The sequence below is a fragment of the Liolophura sinensis genome, chromosome 8, assembly GCF_032854445.1.
Source record: "Liolophura sinensis isolate JHLJ2023 chromosome 8, CUHK_Ljap_v2, whole genome shotgun sequence".
NCBI lineage: Eukaryota > Metazoa > Mollusca > Polyplacophora > Chitonida > Chitonidae > Liolophura > Liolophura sinensis.
This window is the reverse complement of record NC_088302.1, coordinates 18,617,041-18,636,116: the sequence shown is the minus strand read 5'-3', so window position 1 is coordinate 18,636,116 and position 19,076 is coordinate 18,617,041. Positions and strand designations below refer to the sequence as shown.

General features: G+C 38.7%; 1 protein-coding gene across 1 annotated transcript in view; it reads right to left on the bottom strand.

Moving 5' to 3' along the window:
• Nucleotides 1-19,076, bottom strand: part of LOC135473271 (centlein-like) — an 88,534-nt gene that overhangs the window by 1,790 nt on the left and 67,668 nt on the right. Inside the window, exons 13-33 of the mRNA XM_064753118.1 lie at nt 17,577-17,690; nt 16,665-16,750; nt 15,870-16,161; nt 14,882-15,000; nt 13,850-13,975; nt 12,382-12,482; nt 11,225-11,304; nt 10,851-10,939; nt 10,447-10,533; nt 10,023-10,119; nt 9,023-9,114; nt 7,964-8,084; nt 7,392-7,506; nt 7,134-7,261; nt 6,667-6,798; nt 6,301-6,432; nt 4,843-4,940; nt 4,157-4,265; nt 3,308-3,367; nt 2,794-2,889; nt 2,032-2,217 (exon numbers count right to left, since the gene is read on the bottom strand). Coding sequence (XP_064609188.1) covers nt 2,032-2,217; nt 2,794-2,889; nt 3,308-3,367; nt 4,157-4,265; nt 4,843-4,940; nt 6,301-6,432; nt 6,667-6,798; nt 7,134-7,261; nt 7,392-7,506; nt 7,964-8,084; nt 9,023-9,114; nt 10,023-10,119; nt 10,447-10,533; nt 10,851-10,939; nt 11,225-11,304; nt 12,382-12,482; nt 13,850-13,975; nt 14,882-15,000; nt 15,870-16,161; nt 16,665-16,750; nt 17,577-17,690 — 2,460 coding nt within the window. The remainder of the gene's footprint in view (nt 1-2,031; nt 2,218-2,793; nt 2,890-3,307; nt 3,368-4,156; nt 4,266-4,842; nt 4,941-6,300; nt 6,433-6,666; nt 6,799-7,133; nt 7,262-7,391; nt 7,507-7,963; nt 8,085-9,022; nt 9,115-10,022; nt 10,120-10,446; nt 10,534-10,850; nt 10,940-11,224; nt 11,305-12,381; nt 12,483-13,849; nt 13,976-14,881; nt 15,001-15,869; nt 16,162-16,664; nt 16,751-17,576; nt 17,691-19,076) is intronic.

Sequence of the window (19,076 nt, the reverse complement as noted above, 5' to 3'; positions counted from 1 at the left end):
AGTCACAGAACAAAATGCAGTTACATGTACGTAGTGAACAGTACATAAAATAACAATAATAGGTTTCATGAAGCATACTTACCAGCCCTCAGCTACTAAAGTGTACTTGTGGCACCAGTAGCTCTTGGCCATGTGCAATTCATATTTTTACAACATCAGTTGTCATGCTGATTAATCTTGACAAACTTAGCCAAGGGTGCTTCGTGAAACCAGTCCCACATAAACATATGTGTATGTTGTCGTGGAAGTTAAGGGCTTACTTGGATAAATGCATTTTGTGACACCGTGACCTGAGCCTTATCCTAAATATGCATTCATGATACACAGGTTTGGCTTGCCTAGGCCTTGTCTTGAAATACAAGCATTCTGCTAATAAGAAAGGCGTGACGGACAAACAGAAAGAAAGACGTACATGTCAACGAAAAATACCCTCTTCCAAACTTGGCTTATTGGAGACCCCATATATCCCTATAATATAATAACACACCTATGACCAGCTACAGTATCCCTCACATGATTAGACAGCAAATCGCAGTCTTAAAGTGAAAGACAGCACCTGACTAATGTTTATGTCCACTGAAAGACTACCATTCAAAGTCTCTTAAACCGGCTTCAAATATTTGTTTACATTTTTTTCTACGCAATAAAAGTTTACTGAAACTTCGCCTTCACACAGCTTCAGCGCATCTCCATGATCGACAGCAAGGTGACGTCACATTTACCCTAGTTCTCTAATGTGGAAGGTACTTCCCATATAGCAGTCTAAGTAGTAGCCCATGGCAGATTAAAGTTGTGGACTTCTGCTATGAAGAACCAAGTGATAAACAGCTTCTGGGAAATTGGACATACTGGAAGGATATTTCTTCCACTGCTCATACTGTTCATACAGTAGGCCTACTATATCATTAATACAGTTTACGAGTAGCCTGCAGGTGCATGGCCAGGGTATTCCTGGTTCATGGCGAAGCCTCCAGAGGGGTTGTGCTGGTACTGGTGATTCTGAGCCCTATTAAATGTTTACAAAATAGGATTGTTGAACAACTGGATTCATGCTCAATTGTGACACTAATGGCATAAATCTAAGCACCACTGAGGCTGATCTAGGCATCTGACTGTCACTGGATTTTATGCTTCAATTTTGTAGCAGTGGCTTCTAAGATGAGAGCAGTGCTGACCTAGTTATCACAGACATCAGAGAAAGCACCCTGGGTTAAACACAGTGTTTCAATAACTTTACTGTATTTTATAAATTCAGAGAAAAAAACATCCCTTGTATGCGAACAGACAATGGGCAAATTCTAATTCTTCAGTTCTAATAAATTCAGAGAAAAAAATTATATCATAATATTTAATTAATTTTAGGCAATGTCCGATGAGATGCCGTCTTCTCATTCCCATAAACCCCCAGCATGCCTAATGAATTTTTCACTGACTGGGAAACAGATTGTTATTTGGCAACTGCATGCTGACTAAACACTAACATGAACCACAAAAAATGTATTTGTATAATTTGAACAGCGTGTCTAAGGAGGCCTAAGGTCAACTAAGGAGATGAATGTGGTTTGGACAGATACGGTATGCTGTTGCCTGAAACAGGCGTTGAGTATTACACCGCTTGTAAATCAACTGATTTTACGTCTGTGGTAGTCCGTAAATGATACAGACCGGCATTTTGTGAAGTGGCCCTTCGGCTACACCTAACTTAATCGTTTAGTGAAGGATCTCAATATGATTCTTATGCCGTAGTTCTGTGTTATCATATGTCACTTCATGGAGTGAAAGGGTAAATGCTACATCACAGCTTAGGACGCACAATCTGATAGAAACATGTTTGATTTGATAAATTCTCAAGATAGCAGCATCGATTCACGTCAGCCATTTGTGCAGTATTGTCATTTTGTTCTACGTGTTATTCAGTGAAATTCAGTGAAAGATAATAAAGTATGAAACTTTCTAGAAAACCTGACTATGCTGCTTTCAATTGAAATAAGTTTTAGCCAGATGCTGTCTTGTCCTTTAAAACCTTCTCACCTTGACAAACTTCTGGAAGATCTGTAGCTTTGTGTGGGAAGCCTTGAGCTGGACCTGAATGGCCTCGATGGCTGCCTCACTATGACTGGCCAGTCCATGCAACTGGTGCTGGGCCGTGGATTCCAGGTCTGACATTGCAGACTCCAGGTCTGCCTTCCTCACTTGACACTCTGACAACTGCTTATTCTGAGGGCATAACATGTGGTTCATTACAAATGGTATACTGTATTAAAAAGGCATTCATAGATGGTAGTATGGCTTGATAAACAAGTTAGTTTAAACATACATGCAGCACCTTATAAAACAGATAGAAAATCATCAAACAACATATGGAACAAAAGTGATTGGACTAAAAACTGAATACCATTAGAGACAGAAGGGAGGAAAATCTGTGCAGGAGTACAAGAGGAAATGGAAACCCTTTTGTAGGACTTTCAAAAAGACTGTAAACAGATTCCTTGTACTGAAGGCAAACTGGTCGTTGTAAAACTTATGCTTTTTCTTACAGTAGAGTAAACATTCATGTTTATATGTTTACATGGTTGAACATGGAACACCCTTTATTTATTAAGGGCAGTTGCTGATGTCATAAAAACACATATCAAAAACCAGTGGTCAAGCAACCATTCAGCAAAACACGACAAGCAGTTGCTTAAATTTACATATCTCTGAATCTACAGAGTCATTCCAACACACAGCCTAGTTTAACAAAGGCCACAGCGAACACAAGTACATGTGTCATCATCTTCCAGTAGGGCCTACCTTTTTCTCCAACTCTGAGGTAGCTTTGAAGAATCTCTCCTCGTATTCCTTCTTCTCTTTTAAGATGACTGTCAATCTCTTCTTCGATGATTCCAGCTGCAAATAATTATAATTAATTTACATAGATGTACATATAATATCCTGGTTAGCTCCAGGAGCTTTTAACAAATAAGAAGGCAACAATGATGACTATTTGTCCACCACTGAAAACTCCACCGATGGTGTCGGCTCACTACAAGTTTCAACATCTGAAAAATACCAATCTTGTCAAGTCTCAAACTATGCGTAAATAATCAAAGTAACAAAAAAAAGGTTTCAAAATCAGTTATATTTAAGATTAAACAAAGGTCAACAATAAAGCTGAAGGAGGCATGCATACACTGAAATTGTCTGGATTTAGCAACACCCGCACTACTGTACATGTATGACTGGCCCTGGTTAATAAAGATGCCAAGGCTAACTGAAAAACACACCCAAAAAAAAAAAAAAAAAAAAAGAAACTGCAAAGATTTACCTGAATTTTCATTTTTTCATTAGCATCTGTAAGTTGGTGAACTTTTGCCTCAAGGTCAGACTGAAAAATATCAAGGTCATTCTGATAAAATCACTTGCTGGCTCAACTGCAGCCTGCAGTCAGAAAAATAATTGTTTCAGAAAGTGTGAAGGTTTCCTTAGTCCTTACCCAGATGCCAGTTTCATGAAGCTCACTTAGCTAAGTTTGCCCTTAACTACCATGACAACTTATGTTGTAGAGATACATGTAAAAAGCGCACTTAACATACTTAACATTAAGTATGCTTCATAAAACCAACCCCAGTGTCCATGACCAATACACCAAACTGCCATCATACATGTAGGTGAAACATTCTTGAGAACGGCATAAAAAACCAATCAAACAAGCATCAGAGCATCTTTGTCTCTCATCAACATGGTATTGTTTGAAAGGGGAAGAAAAGCATACGTATTACCGAAAACAACGGTTACGGTATTTCAGTTAGTTCAACTTTTTTCAAGTGATACCATTTGCTTGATTCTGATTGATTCATTCAGCTAAAAAGGGACATTTAAGTTTTATGTGACTTTTGATTAATTTATCTGAAAAACTGAATTACTGGCATCAAAAGTATCATTTTAATGCATTTTTTTCACAGTGCATTTATATATGCCAAACTTCAGGCGAAATACAGTAATAGAAGACTCAGATATCATTCAATTATCTTAATGAAACATTAAAAAGATACCATGCATGGAAGTTTTGCGGCATAATTGGGAACATTTGAAGGTATTCCGTACATCTGAGCATGAGAATCATTTCCCATATGCACAATCCTGTCTTTGTAACTACTGGGATCTGTTGACTTACGATGAGCGTAGCCTCATTGTGTACGCTGTCACGTGCCTGTTTAAGCCGTGACCTCTGCTCCTCCAGCAGACTTCTCTTCTGAGTGTTATCCCTCTCCAGTCGATTCACTCTGTAACAATCAAAACAATGCTGTGATTGGCTGACTTCCTACAATTAGCAGTTTAAACATCAAATTTTTTTTATACCTGTCTACATATGACAGGTAATTTTATTGCTACCAGTCCAAAATTTTCTCCACCTATACACGTTTTTCTTTGAGAGCTAATCATGCACGTTCAAACAAATCCAAATCTGCAGATAAAAATGTCGAAATGTTTTGATCTGCTGAATTTTAGCCCAAAAATATTTCAGAAATTTTCTACATTTGCTTTCATCTGTCACTCGGAAAGATTACCTGTCCGGGAGAGGTTGACACCATATTCATATTTCAACTTTACACCACACATGATTTCTATACCTTAACTCGAGGGTTTCCTCCAGGCTGCTCTTGGTTTCCTCCCACCAAGATACTGGCTGCCGTTGTACAAATGAAATATTCTTCAGTACCGCATCAAACGTCAATCACATCAACAAAACCTCAACAAAACCTTGAGGCTTTGAAACCTCAAACCATGGGACCTACTTTGACTGTGATATTATATATATATAATATAAGATATAGCCTGTGGTCAGTTTCATTAACTCACCTGTCCTGTAAACTCTTCACCTGGTCAGTGGCTGTCTCTGCCTCAGTCCTCAGGGTCCTGATCAACCCACCCTGTCGGGTCACCTCAAACGTAGCACTCTACACAACAACATCAACACCATCAGTAAACTTTGTATGAAAACTTATTAAAGCATGTACTAATGTAACACCAGTTTTATTTTGTGATTTAGGGGCAATTTAACACTAAAAAATATCAAAAAATGGAATAAATATAAAAATAAAAACCCATCTTTTTATTTTGTCTGATCTTAATATTATTATGAATTTCCTGTTTTTTCAAAGTAAATATGTCTATAACAAGAAACTTGCTGAGACAATCAAATTAGAATCAGTCAAATTTGCTACACATCAGAAGGTATTAAGTTCCATTTTTATTTTCATACCTCTTCCGGCATAGGCAAAAGATTTATCCTGCCCATAAATTTATTTATATATTTGATTGGTGTTTTACGCTGCACTCAAGAATATTTCACTTATACGACGGTGACCAACATTATGGTGGGAGAAAACCGGGGGAGCCCGGGAGAAACCCACGACCATCCGAAGGTTTCTGGCAGACCTTCCCACTTACGGCCGGAGAGGAAGCCAGCTGGACTTAAATTCACAGCGACCACATTGGTGAGAGACTCCTGGGTCACTGCGCTGTGCTAGCACGCTAACCAACTCAGCCACTGAGGCTCGTCCCTGCCCATAAAGCATTGTGGCGTAATGCTATTAGATAAATGAAATAGAGTTTGTTGGGCATACAGCACTACAGTAGGTAAATGCAGCTTAATCAAAAGTTTCATACAATAGTCTATTCAAAGTAAAAGAAACCTATTTTACCAGAGCTTTTTTTAACACAGATTTTCAAATCGCAATATTCAAAGTTTTATGAAAGCTGGAAATATGACACTTCTGCTTTCCTAATGTTGTAGCCAAATTCATGTATTCACTTGGAAGTAGTCTGTGCAAAATATTTTTAAGAGTTTCATGAAAAAAAAATGCCAGTTACTGTTCAGCTTATGATCACTGGAATATGTTATGCGAATAAATATTGTATATTTATTTATTTGATTGGTGTTTTATGCCGTACTCAAGAATATTTCATTTATATGACAATGGCCAGCATTACGGTGGGAGGAAACCAGACAGAGCCTGGAGGAATCCCACAACCATCCGCAGATTCCCACATACAGCCAGACTGGAAGCCAATACCATATGTGTGAGCTGGACTTGAACTCAAACATATGGTATTGAGGTGTTGACATGACACTTTTGATGCCAACACTTAAGAAATTAATCAAACTTCAAATTCAAAAGTCAAAAAAACCATCTGGAGTGACCCTAAAAGGTGGATAAATCAATCAAAATTAATCAGAATCAAACAAAATCTCACTTTCTAAACTTTAGGTGAAACACAGTAATACATGAAAACGACAACCATGAGCGTTAATACCTTGAGCCTACTCTCCAAGGCTTTCCACTCTTGCTCTGTGCGTCTGCTGTCAGACAGAGTACTCTCCCCTACAAGGCGACATTCCACATCTTCTTTCTCACGAACAGCTCTGTCCAAGTCCTCACTCAGTTTCTGGTGAAAAACAAATGTAGTAAGAAATGGTGGAGTAGATCATGGAACACGGTTCGATGAGATTTGGTACCATTTTGTTACCAAACTGTGCTAGGTTAAGTCTTGCACCAAAAGTTAAACATGGCAATCATTACCATATAATAAGATCTCGCAATATTTTGACTAAAAAAATGGCCTACATATGAATGTGGCAGGAATTGCCCATAACCATCACAATCAGCTCATTACCAATACCTGAATATTCTGTTTGGCCATCTTCAGTCTCTGATTGGCCAGATTCAAATCTGTATGGAGCTGCTCATTGGTCTCCTTCAGGTCCCTGACAGTCTTGAGGGCACTGGATCTGGAATCACGCACAGCTGTCAGCTGAAGACAGAGAAAACAAAATATCATGCACAGACATGATTCATTTATTAGATTAAAATTCCTCATGGACATAAGAATGAATTTAACTTCCCAGCATTCTGGAAATGGTAGATGTTAAAATTCTACAGAATAAATTTTCCTTCATACATGTAGAACTGATATTGATTCTTAACACACTTTGAATTTTGTCTGATGTGATGACTTATGATCAAGCTCCTATAAATTCAGACAATATTTTATCACAGTATTCTGATTTATCTCTCTCTCTTAATTTGCTGATCCACATGTATCATCCACATGTTTCAAACAAATTACCAGGACATCTATCAACCCACCTGCTGCTGAAGACTCTCCACTCTCTGCTGCATGGGTTTTCGCTTAGTCAATGGTCTCTGTGTAGGAGAGCGTTTTGTTGGAGAAGAACTGAAAACAGCCACTGGAGAAGTGGAGGCATCTCTGTAGACTGAAAAAAAAAAGAATGCAATATTGCTACTTCATTATTCTACTGTTCGGTACTTTGCTTTCAGTAAAAAAAAAAATAAAAATAAAAAAAAGAATTTTCTACTGGGACTGAAATAGCAAGAGGTTCTCACTTTTTCTCCTGAAGCAGTGGTCACTGGTTGAGCACTGGACATCTCTGGTAGAGGGACGGACAACCCGGGCACTAGGTGCTGGTCGACAAACAGGCTTCTTCTGTTTTATTTTTGACTGATAGCACAAAAAAAAACAAAAACCTTTGAGATGTAATTACCAAACAAAAGTCACCTTCACTCAAAAGTTTTTTTTGGAAAAATCAGGATAACTGCATTATGAAGAACTTTTCACACACAGTGTCTACTTTATGTCACATAATCCCAACTGCCACCACAATCAGTTTACATGTACTATTTCACAATGAGGCTATAAAGTTAAATTACCTAAAATCTGTCCCAAAAATGTGCAACTAAATGTCACAAGAAATGACTATAAAACTTTAAAACACCTTTTTAAGATGAACAGAACTCTCACAATCAAGCAAAATCAAACGTCATTTACATAATGTATGCCACTACATTTTACAATGAAATTATTTCACTTCCATGTATGAGGGCAGGATGAAACTGTTTAATGCGGTGGGGGAAATGTGGGAAGTCATAATGCATTCTTGGGGGGTAGAAGTACTCACCCTAAGTCTGAAATGTGTTGGCCTGTGGGCAGAATCTGCGGACTCCGAGTTGGTCACCAGTGACCGCGATGCTGACACTATAGCCCTGCCCAGGCTGTCACTCTCTGTTAAGGTCTCTTCACTGTACAAACAAACACACACACATCGGGTGAGATTATAGCTCTGGACTAAAAATCTCCCAGTCACAATTTTCCTCCTTTCCACAGCTAGTACATAATGGCAATTTGACTGACAATAATAAATAATTCCTCACATTTTTCTGACAAAAAAATTCTTAAGTGGGCAAACTGATATGAGCAGGATTTGAACTCATGCTGAAAAGGTAATCTGGTTGATAGTGGATTTGTCTATTTAGATGTACTCAAATTCCTCAAATACTTCACAAAATAAAAAGCAACTTTCAGAGCAATTTATGCACATTTTTAATTTGGTTGGATTAACCAATTGCACGGCTTCACAAGAAGTATAATTTTATCAGTGTACATAGAATAATGCCTTCAGAATATGCTTCAATAAACACTTTATAAACATGCATGAAGGTTAAAGAATTACAATAGGTTGTGACTGTGTGATTGTCTTATCACTCCTATCCTTCAGTAACACCAGGAATTTATATCGCTGGTCGGCCACTTTGCAGCTCACATATTTAACCATCAAGATTTTGTGTGACATTCAGAGGAGTAAACATGTTCTCAGTGGCATGCCATTAGCTCACTTCTAGAAGGCTTCTAGTACTCATCTAGAACACTAGTTATCTGTTGACGGGTAAGGTAAAAAGTGATGTGATACATTTGTATACGGATACAGAGCTCCCCTTTTTGGGGGGGGGGGACACCTGGTCCACTCTTTTCAGGAAATACACGTGAATTTTAGCAGGGATGTTTCATTTTTTTCACACAATTAGTCCGTGTTTTTTCCAAAAAAAAAAAAAAAAGCAGATAAATGTAATTCTTTGCTTTCAGCACTACTACTATCTGTCCTAATATTCTTTCATAGGTACACCATCAGCACTAGGTTGCATTCAGAAAACTGTTACCCTGATATGTATTATGCACATACGTTTCTGAAGTGACTTCCTCCCAGTCATCATCATCAGCTTCTTCAAACATGGAGGAAGATTTGTCTGTACTGGAACTCACATTCTTGGAAGGCTGCGGAAAAAAAAAAGAAAAGAAAGTAAAATGATACATTTTTATGACGTCATGTTTATGAAGTCCAAGACATGGATTTAAAAAAAGCTACTACACCTGGACCGAATACATATACATAAAATTTTTATATTAACAATTCACTGATAATACAGTTTAATGACAGATAAGATTTAAATGTACATTTATTTCTTTTATGACAAGATTTTTGTCCTATTTTAAAGGGATAAAGAATCGATCGATTGAATTCATTTGTTTCCAAGGGTTTGGTTTTCGCATTGTATCACTACTGGAACAGTCGTACAGTTATAAGTTATAGGAGAGCTGGATTTGTCCAGCTGAACTTGTCCAGCAGAACCAAGAACATGTACATCATAGAATGTTACGCATGACATTCCCTGTGGCAATCTATCTGTGTAAAGCAAGAAATAAGTCAGCTAACGTAAAGTTTTTTGTACTTGAGTCTCCTCTGTCGAAGGAGAATGCTTCTGTGGCCTAATGTTCAGAGCGTCCAGCTTGAAGTAGGGAGACCTGGGATGAAACCTGGGTCGCCTCGTACCAAAGACTTTAAAAATGGTACTTGTTGCTGCTGTGCTTGGCACTCAGCACTGAGAAGTTAATGCGAGGAAACATTACTAGTTGGCCAGGTGTCTGTAAAATGTGACTGGGTGGGGTGTCATGTCTGGTGTCTTCGACATAATACTTCAGTGGTGGGGACATGGACTCGCCCTGCCATAAGAAGACGTATATGTACATACACCTAATGACTCCTCATCATCATATGATTGAAAAATTGCTAAGTACGACGTTAAACTCCAAACATTCATTCATTCATTCCTTTGAGGATACATTTCATAAACATATGAAACTGAAATATTACATGTATAACATTATGACAGCTTGTTTTCTACCTGTCGAACAGACAACGGTCGTCTGGTGCGTTTGCCTCTGCTGGCTCCTGCCTCTCTCCTTAGCAGCAGCTTGCCTCTCTCCACAGTTTTCTCCAATCTTCAAATGATTTACAATACAAGACTTGAAATAATCTAACATTCCTTAGATTGTTGCTGTACTGAACCTTGGCTGTATTGTTTTGTCATACATAACTCCTAAACATTTGGCCCAGATGTTCCAAATTGTATTACCCTTTAAGCTTGTTATTAACTTTATTCCAGGAATAAACCCCATTAGGTTTGTCAAATCTGTAGACAGGTAATAAAATTTAAGCCTGAATCAAGCTTACACTTTGAATAACCGGCCTAAAAGACTAATTTTACAGTTTGAGAATACATACACTGACATAGCAATGATTTTAAAGGCAAGGCAGAGAAAACTTACCTATTTATTTCTCTTTTCAAGCTGGCGATTTCTATTCTGTATGTAGAAGCTGCTTGTTTTAACTCTGTCAGTTCTGATCGCAGAACTCTGAAGATATGTGAAGTCAACAAAACTTATCAGTTTCCAATGTCAAAATAGTCACATTCTGTGTTCTTACTTTGCACATTGCTTAGGCCTTGACAACACTATTTTATCATGTAATTGGTTTATAATTATATCTTGAAAACGGAAGTTTCCAAAACACACCCTGATAACAAACTTTGAATATGTTCCGTTGAAAACCGAATGTTCTCGTTTTATAAACAAAACGGGTTCAAAACCAGTTTATTACTGTATAAATATTGGAATAAAAGCCTCATTTGATGAAATAAATGCTCAAAAAATTGGATTTCTCATATTATTACCGTCTCTCTCCTAGTAACTTCTCCTGCAGATCAGCAGTTTGTTTCAACTCTCTCTCACAACGGTCAAGGCGCTGAGACTTATCCTCCAGCTGAGAAAATTAACAACATCAAATAAGTCAAGGCGACTTGTGACTTCAAACTTCAAAAGCCACACAAAATTGAGATTCACGACTTAAGAGATTATAAAAGGCTTTCAGAAGCATGGAGCTAGATCACAACTTTTTCCAATTTGAATAAAAGACTTTTATTTCATACATTTACCTCATTGTGGCCAAAAATAATTGCTATGTCATGAAGGGAGGTCACCACATTGTTATAATGGCTAACCCACGAATATATTGACAGGATGACAGAAAGTCATGTCCCAAACCTACCTCTCTCTGCAAGCCACTCACATCAGATGTATACTTCTCTGTTTTTTCCATGTCCCTCTGCTGAAGTTGGTACTCTAGCTCTGTCAAACACAAAACTTGCAATGAATGAACAAATTCTGTAATATGCTGATGTAGTGGACAAAAAATGCTGATAAGTAAAGAGCAGGGGATCAAATCCAGCTCTTGATGATTACTATGTATACTTGTAAGCATGCTTAGTGTTTTTACGTATCATGCCAAACACCAGACATGACATCCCATCCAGTCACGTTATACTGACACGCACCAACCAGGTTTCCTTGCTTTAACCTCTAAGTGCTGAGCAATATGCGAGACAGCAACAAGTACCATTTTTAAAGTGGCTGGAATGACATGACCCGGATTTGAACAGGGGTGACGGTAGTTCCTAGCCACTCAATCACACCGTCACACCTCAGTGAGCCTCGCCAGCTTGGCAGGACAGGGAGAGACACTCTGCCGGGATTTTGTAAAGATTCAACTTTTTGTGCCATTGAATGGCTGTTCGATAATCATGCCAATGCTGTTTAAAACTCTGCACACATTGGTAAACCTATATAAACTGTAAAATTGCATGTAACATGTGAGTACATCACATTTGTGATATATGCATTGATTAGCTGTGTTCAACTGAGCGTCGGCCAATAGAATTTCTCGTTGAATATACATAACTGACATGTCAAAACATGTGGTTCTCAAAATTTGAAAGCTAATTAATAGCCATGAATAACAGCTAGTGGCACTTACAACTTACACGAAGACTATCTGAACAATTTAAGTGTATTTCAATCATCCTCATGTAAGCCGGCGGACAGTAATATTAGATAGCATAGTTTGTAGAACACAAACGGCATGGTGAATATTTTGGAAAGGGAAATAGAAAAGATATATTTTCACAAGACCGATGTTCTGGTATCAATATTTTTGTCGCTTTATTTTCTTAAACAAATGAGTATATAGTCAATATTCCAGCTGGGCCAGATGGCACGTGGATATTACCGGCTGTGAGCGCTTCGTGGGAGAGTTCTGTGATCTACCCGCTCACTTTCATTGTGTCTCAATTAGCGAGTGTCTGTAATTACTGAGAAGGTACGGTAAGTGTTTATGTGTGTTGTGTTGAGTTAGCCCCCTTGACTTACCTTCTTTCTCCTGCTCCAAGGCCATACGCAGCTCATGGATGGTGGCTGCATCCTGACTGGTCTGTACCCTAAGCATGTCATTCTCCTCCTCTAAGTTCATTCTGAATAGAAAGCCATAATGGTGAGGGGTCCTGAGCTCACTACGTCAAGTGGGTTATTCAAATACTCACGATAAACTCCAGACAAAGTGGGTAGGAAGCTATCGTCAATATTAGGTTCAACTTTACACCAGTTGAAGTCAAAGCCCAATTACATCTTACTTCTTTAAGTAAATAAACAGCAAAAACTTGGTTGAAAATTTGTGTAAGATTTACTTACTATTTAACTGTTGTTTATGGGTAGCGGAAAACATGATTAGGAGGGGGAGTTACATGTGAGCCTTCCCACATGTGATTTTAATTTATTTATTTGATTGGTGTTTTACGCTGTACTCAGGAATATTTGACTTATACCACGACAGGTTGCAGATACAGATTCCTGCATACAGCTGGAGAGGAAGCCAGCATGAACTGGACTTGAACTAACAGCGACCACACAGGTGAGAGGTTTGCATGTCATTGTGCCTCCACATGAAGTACATGTACAGATATGCACACTATTTTGGTGGAAGATTAGAGGTCTTCAACAATCTTCAGACTGCTCAAACTACCACATGAGCATTATTGATCGCTTATTGTCACCAAGGCCACACATGCAGTGAGGGCAGGGGAATGTATAAATTCAATGTACAAGGCTCGTTTTTTACCTGCAAATTGTGTCGCAATGAATGAATGAATGTAAATTTTTGAACCCGTCTTTAGAAAAACTAAAATATCTATAAAATTTCATATTATTGTCAGAAACAAAAAAAATTGTGTTGAGCATGATGAGCATATTAAATTGAAAACTAAAATGAAAAGAAACAAAAATGAGGAAGACATCAGGGGAATGACCCATAAAATTAAAAAACTATGACTAAAACTACAATCCCTTACTCTTCTTTTATTTTATTTTTGGAATGAATAAATTGTGGGTTACACTTTTGAACTATATAGTGGGCATCTCAACTGTTCAATATTTAATGATGGGATAGCATTTTTTTGTGCACGAATAGACATTACACAGGTAAGCATTATACATCAAGGGCGACCAATGTTATCAATATGGTCTATGAAACCATTCACAGAATTCAAGTATTTCAGTGTATTTCACTCACCAGAAAAAAAATACCACAAAAAGGTAATTAATCAATGGTCCATGTAGTTTCAGACACAGTTTCTCATGATCTTTCTCCACTGATGTGCTAACAACTTTTTCAATTCATACAATTTAACCCACACAGGGTTGAAGGCCATGCTAAAATCATTAGTCCCTGATTTCCTGCTTACCAGGCAAACACTGTGCTGCCCATGTTTTTAATAACCCAGCAATCATTTGCATGAAACACACACACAGACAATAAACATGTAGCCACTTAGCTAGAGCATACTTGTGAGTTTGTAAGGTCTTTGCTTCTTTCTTGTATAACGCCAGATCATTCCACACAGCATCACTGTTTTCTTTCTGCAACTCTCTGGGGTGTGATTTCTTCAGCTTCTTCTTTTTATTCTTCATCCTAATATGCATAAAGTATTCAAACAAGGAGTGTAATGCGAGATTCAATGAGAAAAAGGTTTACAACATTCAGAAATTTACATGGATGTCTTGAGAAAGTGAAAACAGAAAATTTCATGATGACTATCACAGATGTCATCAGAACTTACACATGGATGTTTATCAACACACAGCAACCAAAACTGCAAACTGCCACATCATGTGGCTTGAATGAATTAAAGTAAGGCAGCAACAAGTGCCATTTTTAAAGTCTTTGGTATGACCCAACCTGGGTTTGATCCCAGGTCTCCTGACTCCAAGGCAACGCTGTAATTATTAGGCCACCAAAGTGGACTCATATGCTATAAGTACATGTGCACTACTAATACATACATGTGGTATAATTTCCACTCCCTCGGAATTCCACTGCAATACAGTATATATAACATTATAATCAGAAGACCATGACATTTTCAGTTTGTGGTTGAAAATCAATCTTCATGTACATATTAAAGAATTTGTCATCTGGTTTAGGTATTGGTACATGTACTTATTACATCAATTAGAATCCGTTTAAGCCCTATAACACCAGATGGGGTTCTGAGAGACGCAATAATAAGTTTAAATCCAGTAAAACCAATGCATATACTTCCATGGCTCATCTTCAATTGGCCGCTAGGTACCTAGGTGAGAGCTGACACCTGTGATGTCACAACTGTCCTGCAAAGGCTGGTTCAGGTTATAATTTGGGTATTCCTATCAAAAGCATGTCAATTTCGAGAAGGATTCTACATGCAGTTACATAAAAGCAAATGACTTAAAACTGACTTAATATTTAACATTGTCACATAAAGAAGGCTGCTTGTCAACACAAATCTCAATCTTAAAATCTCCCCACCCCCTGCCAGTTTCTAGGAAAAAGGCTTACTCTTGGTCTTCTTCGAATGTCTTCAGCTGTTCTTTCGCCAGTCTGTAGCTTGTCTGCAGAGACTTGAGTCTTTCCAAGCGTTTGTCATGGGCATGTCTCAATTCCTTCACCTCTTCACTCTATTGTAACATACATTTTCCCACCATTTGTAAAAACATCATGAATTGTACAACGTTTAGTCGTTTATTTCCAGTGGTGTTTTAGTTTCTACTCAATAATATTTCACTTATATGTTGAGGAAACCTGGCTCTGACAAATGTATGTATAGAGGAAATCTTACTCCGACAAATGTGTATGTAGAGGAAAGCTGGCTCTGACAAATGTATGTGTTGAGGAAACCTGACAAATATTTGTGTGAAGAAAAAAAAAAGTGTGAAGGAAACCTGGCTTTAAATAATGTATAAGGAAACCAAGTGCTGAAAAGTGTATGGGTGGAGGAAACCTGACTCTGACGTCTCATGTGGAGGAAACCTGGCTCCGACAAATGTGTGTGTAGAGGAAATGTGGTTCTGACAGTTGCATGTGTGAAGAAGAAAACATGGTTCTGACAACTGTTGGTGTGAAGGAATCCTGGCTATTATAAATGTATGTGTGGAGGAAACATGGCTCTGACAAGTGTGTAAATATGGAGGAAACCAGGCCCAGACAACTCCATGTGTGGAGGAAACCAGCTAGCAAGTGTATATGATGAGCAAACCTGGCCCTGACAACTGTATTCGTGGAGGAAAACAGACTGACAGGTGTATGGAGGGGAAATCAGGCTTTTATTGGTGTATGGAGGGAGGAAATGAGGCTCTGAAACATGTATGACGGGAGGACAAGAGGTTCTTACAGGTGCATAAAGGGAAGAAAAGAGGTTCTTTAAGGTGTATGGCTGGAAAAGACCGGGCTCTTAAAGGTGTATGGACGAAGCAAATCAGGTTCTGAATTTTATGGTGGAAATACACATTTGTATTTATGGTGGAAGTTTTTTAAAAAGATTTCTTACTTTTAGCTTTAACAGTGCTTTTAACTCCACAACCTTGCCTTCAGCAATGCTTAGTGTTTTCTGAAGGTCTTGACTGCTCGATAACCTGGTTGAAGGACTGGCGCTCCTTCTTTCTGATGACCTGAACGTCCCCGCAGTAAGAGGAGACGCTGACCTTGACCTTGGCCTAAAAGGGCTCAAGGCCACACTTCTGTACACCCTGGAAATGGGCGTGGAATGACTTCTCTCATCTGGGTGATCAATATCAAGCTTGAACAGCTGTTCTAATTTGCTCTCCAACCCTTCAATAATCCTGCAACAAAGATGTGAAAAATTTTCCATGATGTGTTTGCATTACAAACTTGAGACTGGCTCAACTTTACACATGCCTCTGTAAATAACCTTTAACTACCAGTACTGTACTGTTTATCCAAATAAATAACCTTTCCACAAGCACAGTTTCTCACTTATTTGATGGCGATCAGTTTAATTTTATACATTTTGGTGGAGAAAACTTGAGTGCCGAGAGTAAACCACCGACCAAATCACCGGGTCACTTGAAAGACATGTGCTCATCAACAATTGCCAGACCGTGCAAATGGCCTCACAAGTGTCGCTGATTTGTTATCATCACCATATGAAGACTAAATAGTCGTGTTGACGATCACGTACCCAATAACATTATTAACAGCACAACAACCTACGATTGGCTGATATTTGCCCTTACAAGATATGCCGGTTTGATGAAATGGATTGCATAATAAAATGCACGCAATAACTGATGTCATTCAATCTGCATCTCATAGTTCAACATACCTGTTCTTTTCCTGTAAATTGTCTTTGAGCAGGTGGTTTTCTGTCATCAAACTTTCCATCTGTAACTTAGCACTTTCAAGGTTTTCCTGTGAGCATATAATCAGTGACATTAGGGAAAATGGAAGCTATCACAGATTTGGTAGCGAGGCTGCCTGAGACCTCGCCTGTAGGAACATATAAATTAGGCTCCATACATAAAAGTATGGAAGGTAATTAATATGCACACAGCAATGGAACATATCTCTTGTATCACAGTGCCTTACACATATGCAAAATTTCAGCTCAATAGATGCCATACTTTCTGAGACACCAACTCTAACATTTACCTTAACATTGATTCTTATGCACAAAAGTGTGAATCTTGTAATTTACAGTAACTGATATGCACACTGTGCATCCATGACGGAACATAACCCCTTGTGTTATTGCGCCCTACATGGAGACAACACCTGAGCTCAATATATGCAGCGAAACTTAGGATGGTACAGGCGAGCTGAAAACTACATTTTGTGCTAGTGTGATGCGGACATGAAAATAACGCTGAAAAAAGGAAACAAAATAAGTAGTTCTGATAACTTGAAAAAGACTTCAGGCCTAGCTGTAATAACTTTAGTCAGGACTTAAGTTTCATATGTTTAATATGGGGATGAGCCTGATGTTTCAAGCCTGGCTCAACTCAAGAATAGCGGTTAACAACAGCAACATTTCACACATAGTGTGTTTGTTAAATTTACTAATTTTACCATAAATCTGAAGAATAATAAAGTCCTGATTTAAATTAGTGCCTTTCCATATACCAGAATGGTTTATTTCCAAACTGTACATAAGCTTTCACACATTTATGATGATGAGGTGTAATCCAAGATGGTCATTTTTATGTAGAGGAATGTGAAAGTGAAACCAGCTGTGTACCTTATCTGAGTGAATGAAACTTTCCTGCTGGTCTCTCTGTAATCTCCCATCAATTTGAGCCATGTCCAGCCTGTGCTGCAGTTGTACAATTGTGTCATCCCGCTCAAACAATTGCTACAACAATAGAACAGCATACATGTATATGCATACATGTACATCATGGCAAGACAACACATTTAGAAATAATCACATTTCATCATCATGCATTGTGGCCTATTCAAGTGATTTGTTGTGTCCTAACAGATAGTGTGCCGTGACCTCACAGAATGTGTGTTGTGGCCTAACAGAGGGTAGTTGTGGTGTCACAGAGAGTGTGTTGTGGCCTAACAGAGACTGCCTTGGCCTCACAGAATGTGTGTTGTGGCCTCAGAGAGAGTGTGCTGTGGCCTAACAGAAAGTTGATTGTGGCCTAACACAGAGTGTATCGTCACAGAATGTGTGTTGTGGCCTAACAGAGTGTGTATTGTGGCCAACAGAGAGTGTGTTGTGGCCTAACAGGGAGTGTATCTGTGGCCTATGGCAGAGCTGTTCTATGCTCTAATTAAGTGCACAGCTATTGCCCAGTGTCGTAAGTGTCGTTTTCTGGACTTTTTTCAAGTTCTGTGTGATCACATCATGGAGCATTGTGCCTGTTGGCAATTAAGAAAGTGCTATGCCATTGGCGTGTTATCACTGATCAGTAATAAAATGTTGTGCCACAAAGGTGCTGTGTTGAGGCCTTATTAAGTGTGTGTTACCACCTGATGATGCAATGTGCTGTCTCCTATTGAACAAGAAGCTACGCTGTGGGCTCAGCCAAGAACGGTGTTGTTCCCCATCCAAATGTTATTAGCAAACTGTGTGTTGTGCTCTGTATTCAACTGAGTAGTTAGTTACATCAAAACAATTTATCAAAAGCCATTGTTACGAAAAATTGCAATTTTTACATCAAGACTAAATTTTCCATTATCAGTTTTTTCAGTTTTGAATAAACAATAGTGATGACAATTCATGTCCTTGTGACATTTTCAGCAAAGACTGGTAATGCAGTGCTTGGAAAAGAGTCGAAAAAAGCAACAAAAAAAAACACAGTGCCTGCGTCTGCATCTATATATATTTGGTAGTTTGTGACATAGCTCTGGGTCGGCACATCAGGGTGACACCCAATACATCACGATCAATACGCGAGATAACACCACGCTCTCCTGCTGGTGGAGATTTGGTGGCGGGGATAATACCACTGATCAACAACATTCATTCCCAAGTCACCCAGGCTGTATGCACTTGAATATAAACTTGTATGACAGCATTGAGGAGAAGGGCAAATTATAGTTTATACAGCCTTATTACCCAGTAATGACTTAACACCTTGGTCACGGGATAGGACGGGCTTGTCACTGACGGACGGAGTTATGGACAGAGTAGAAAATAGAGTGTGTTTGCAGAGGTGTAAGTCTGTCAATAGGCAGCAGCGAGGCACCCAGCCCAGCTGACAGAGTGGGGATTTACTGGGGCCCGCAC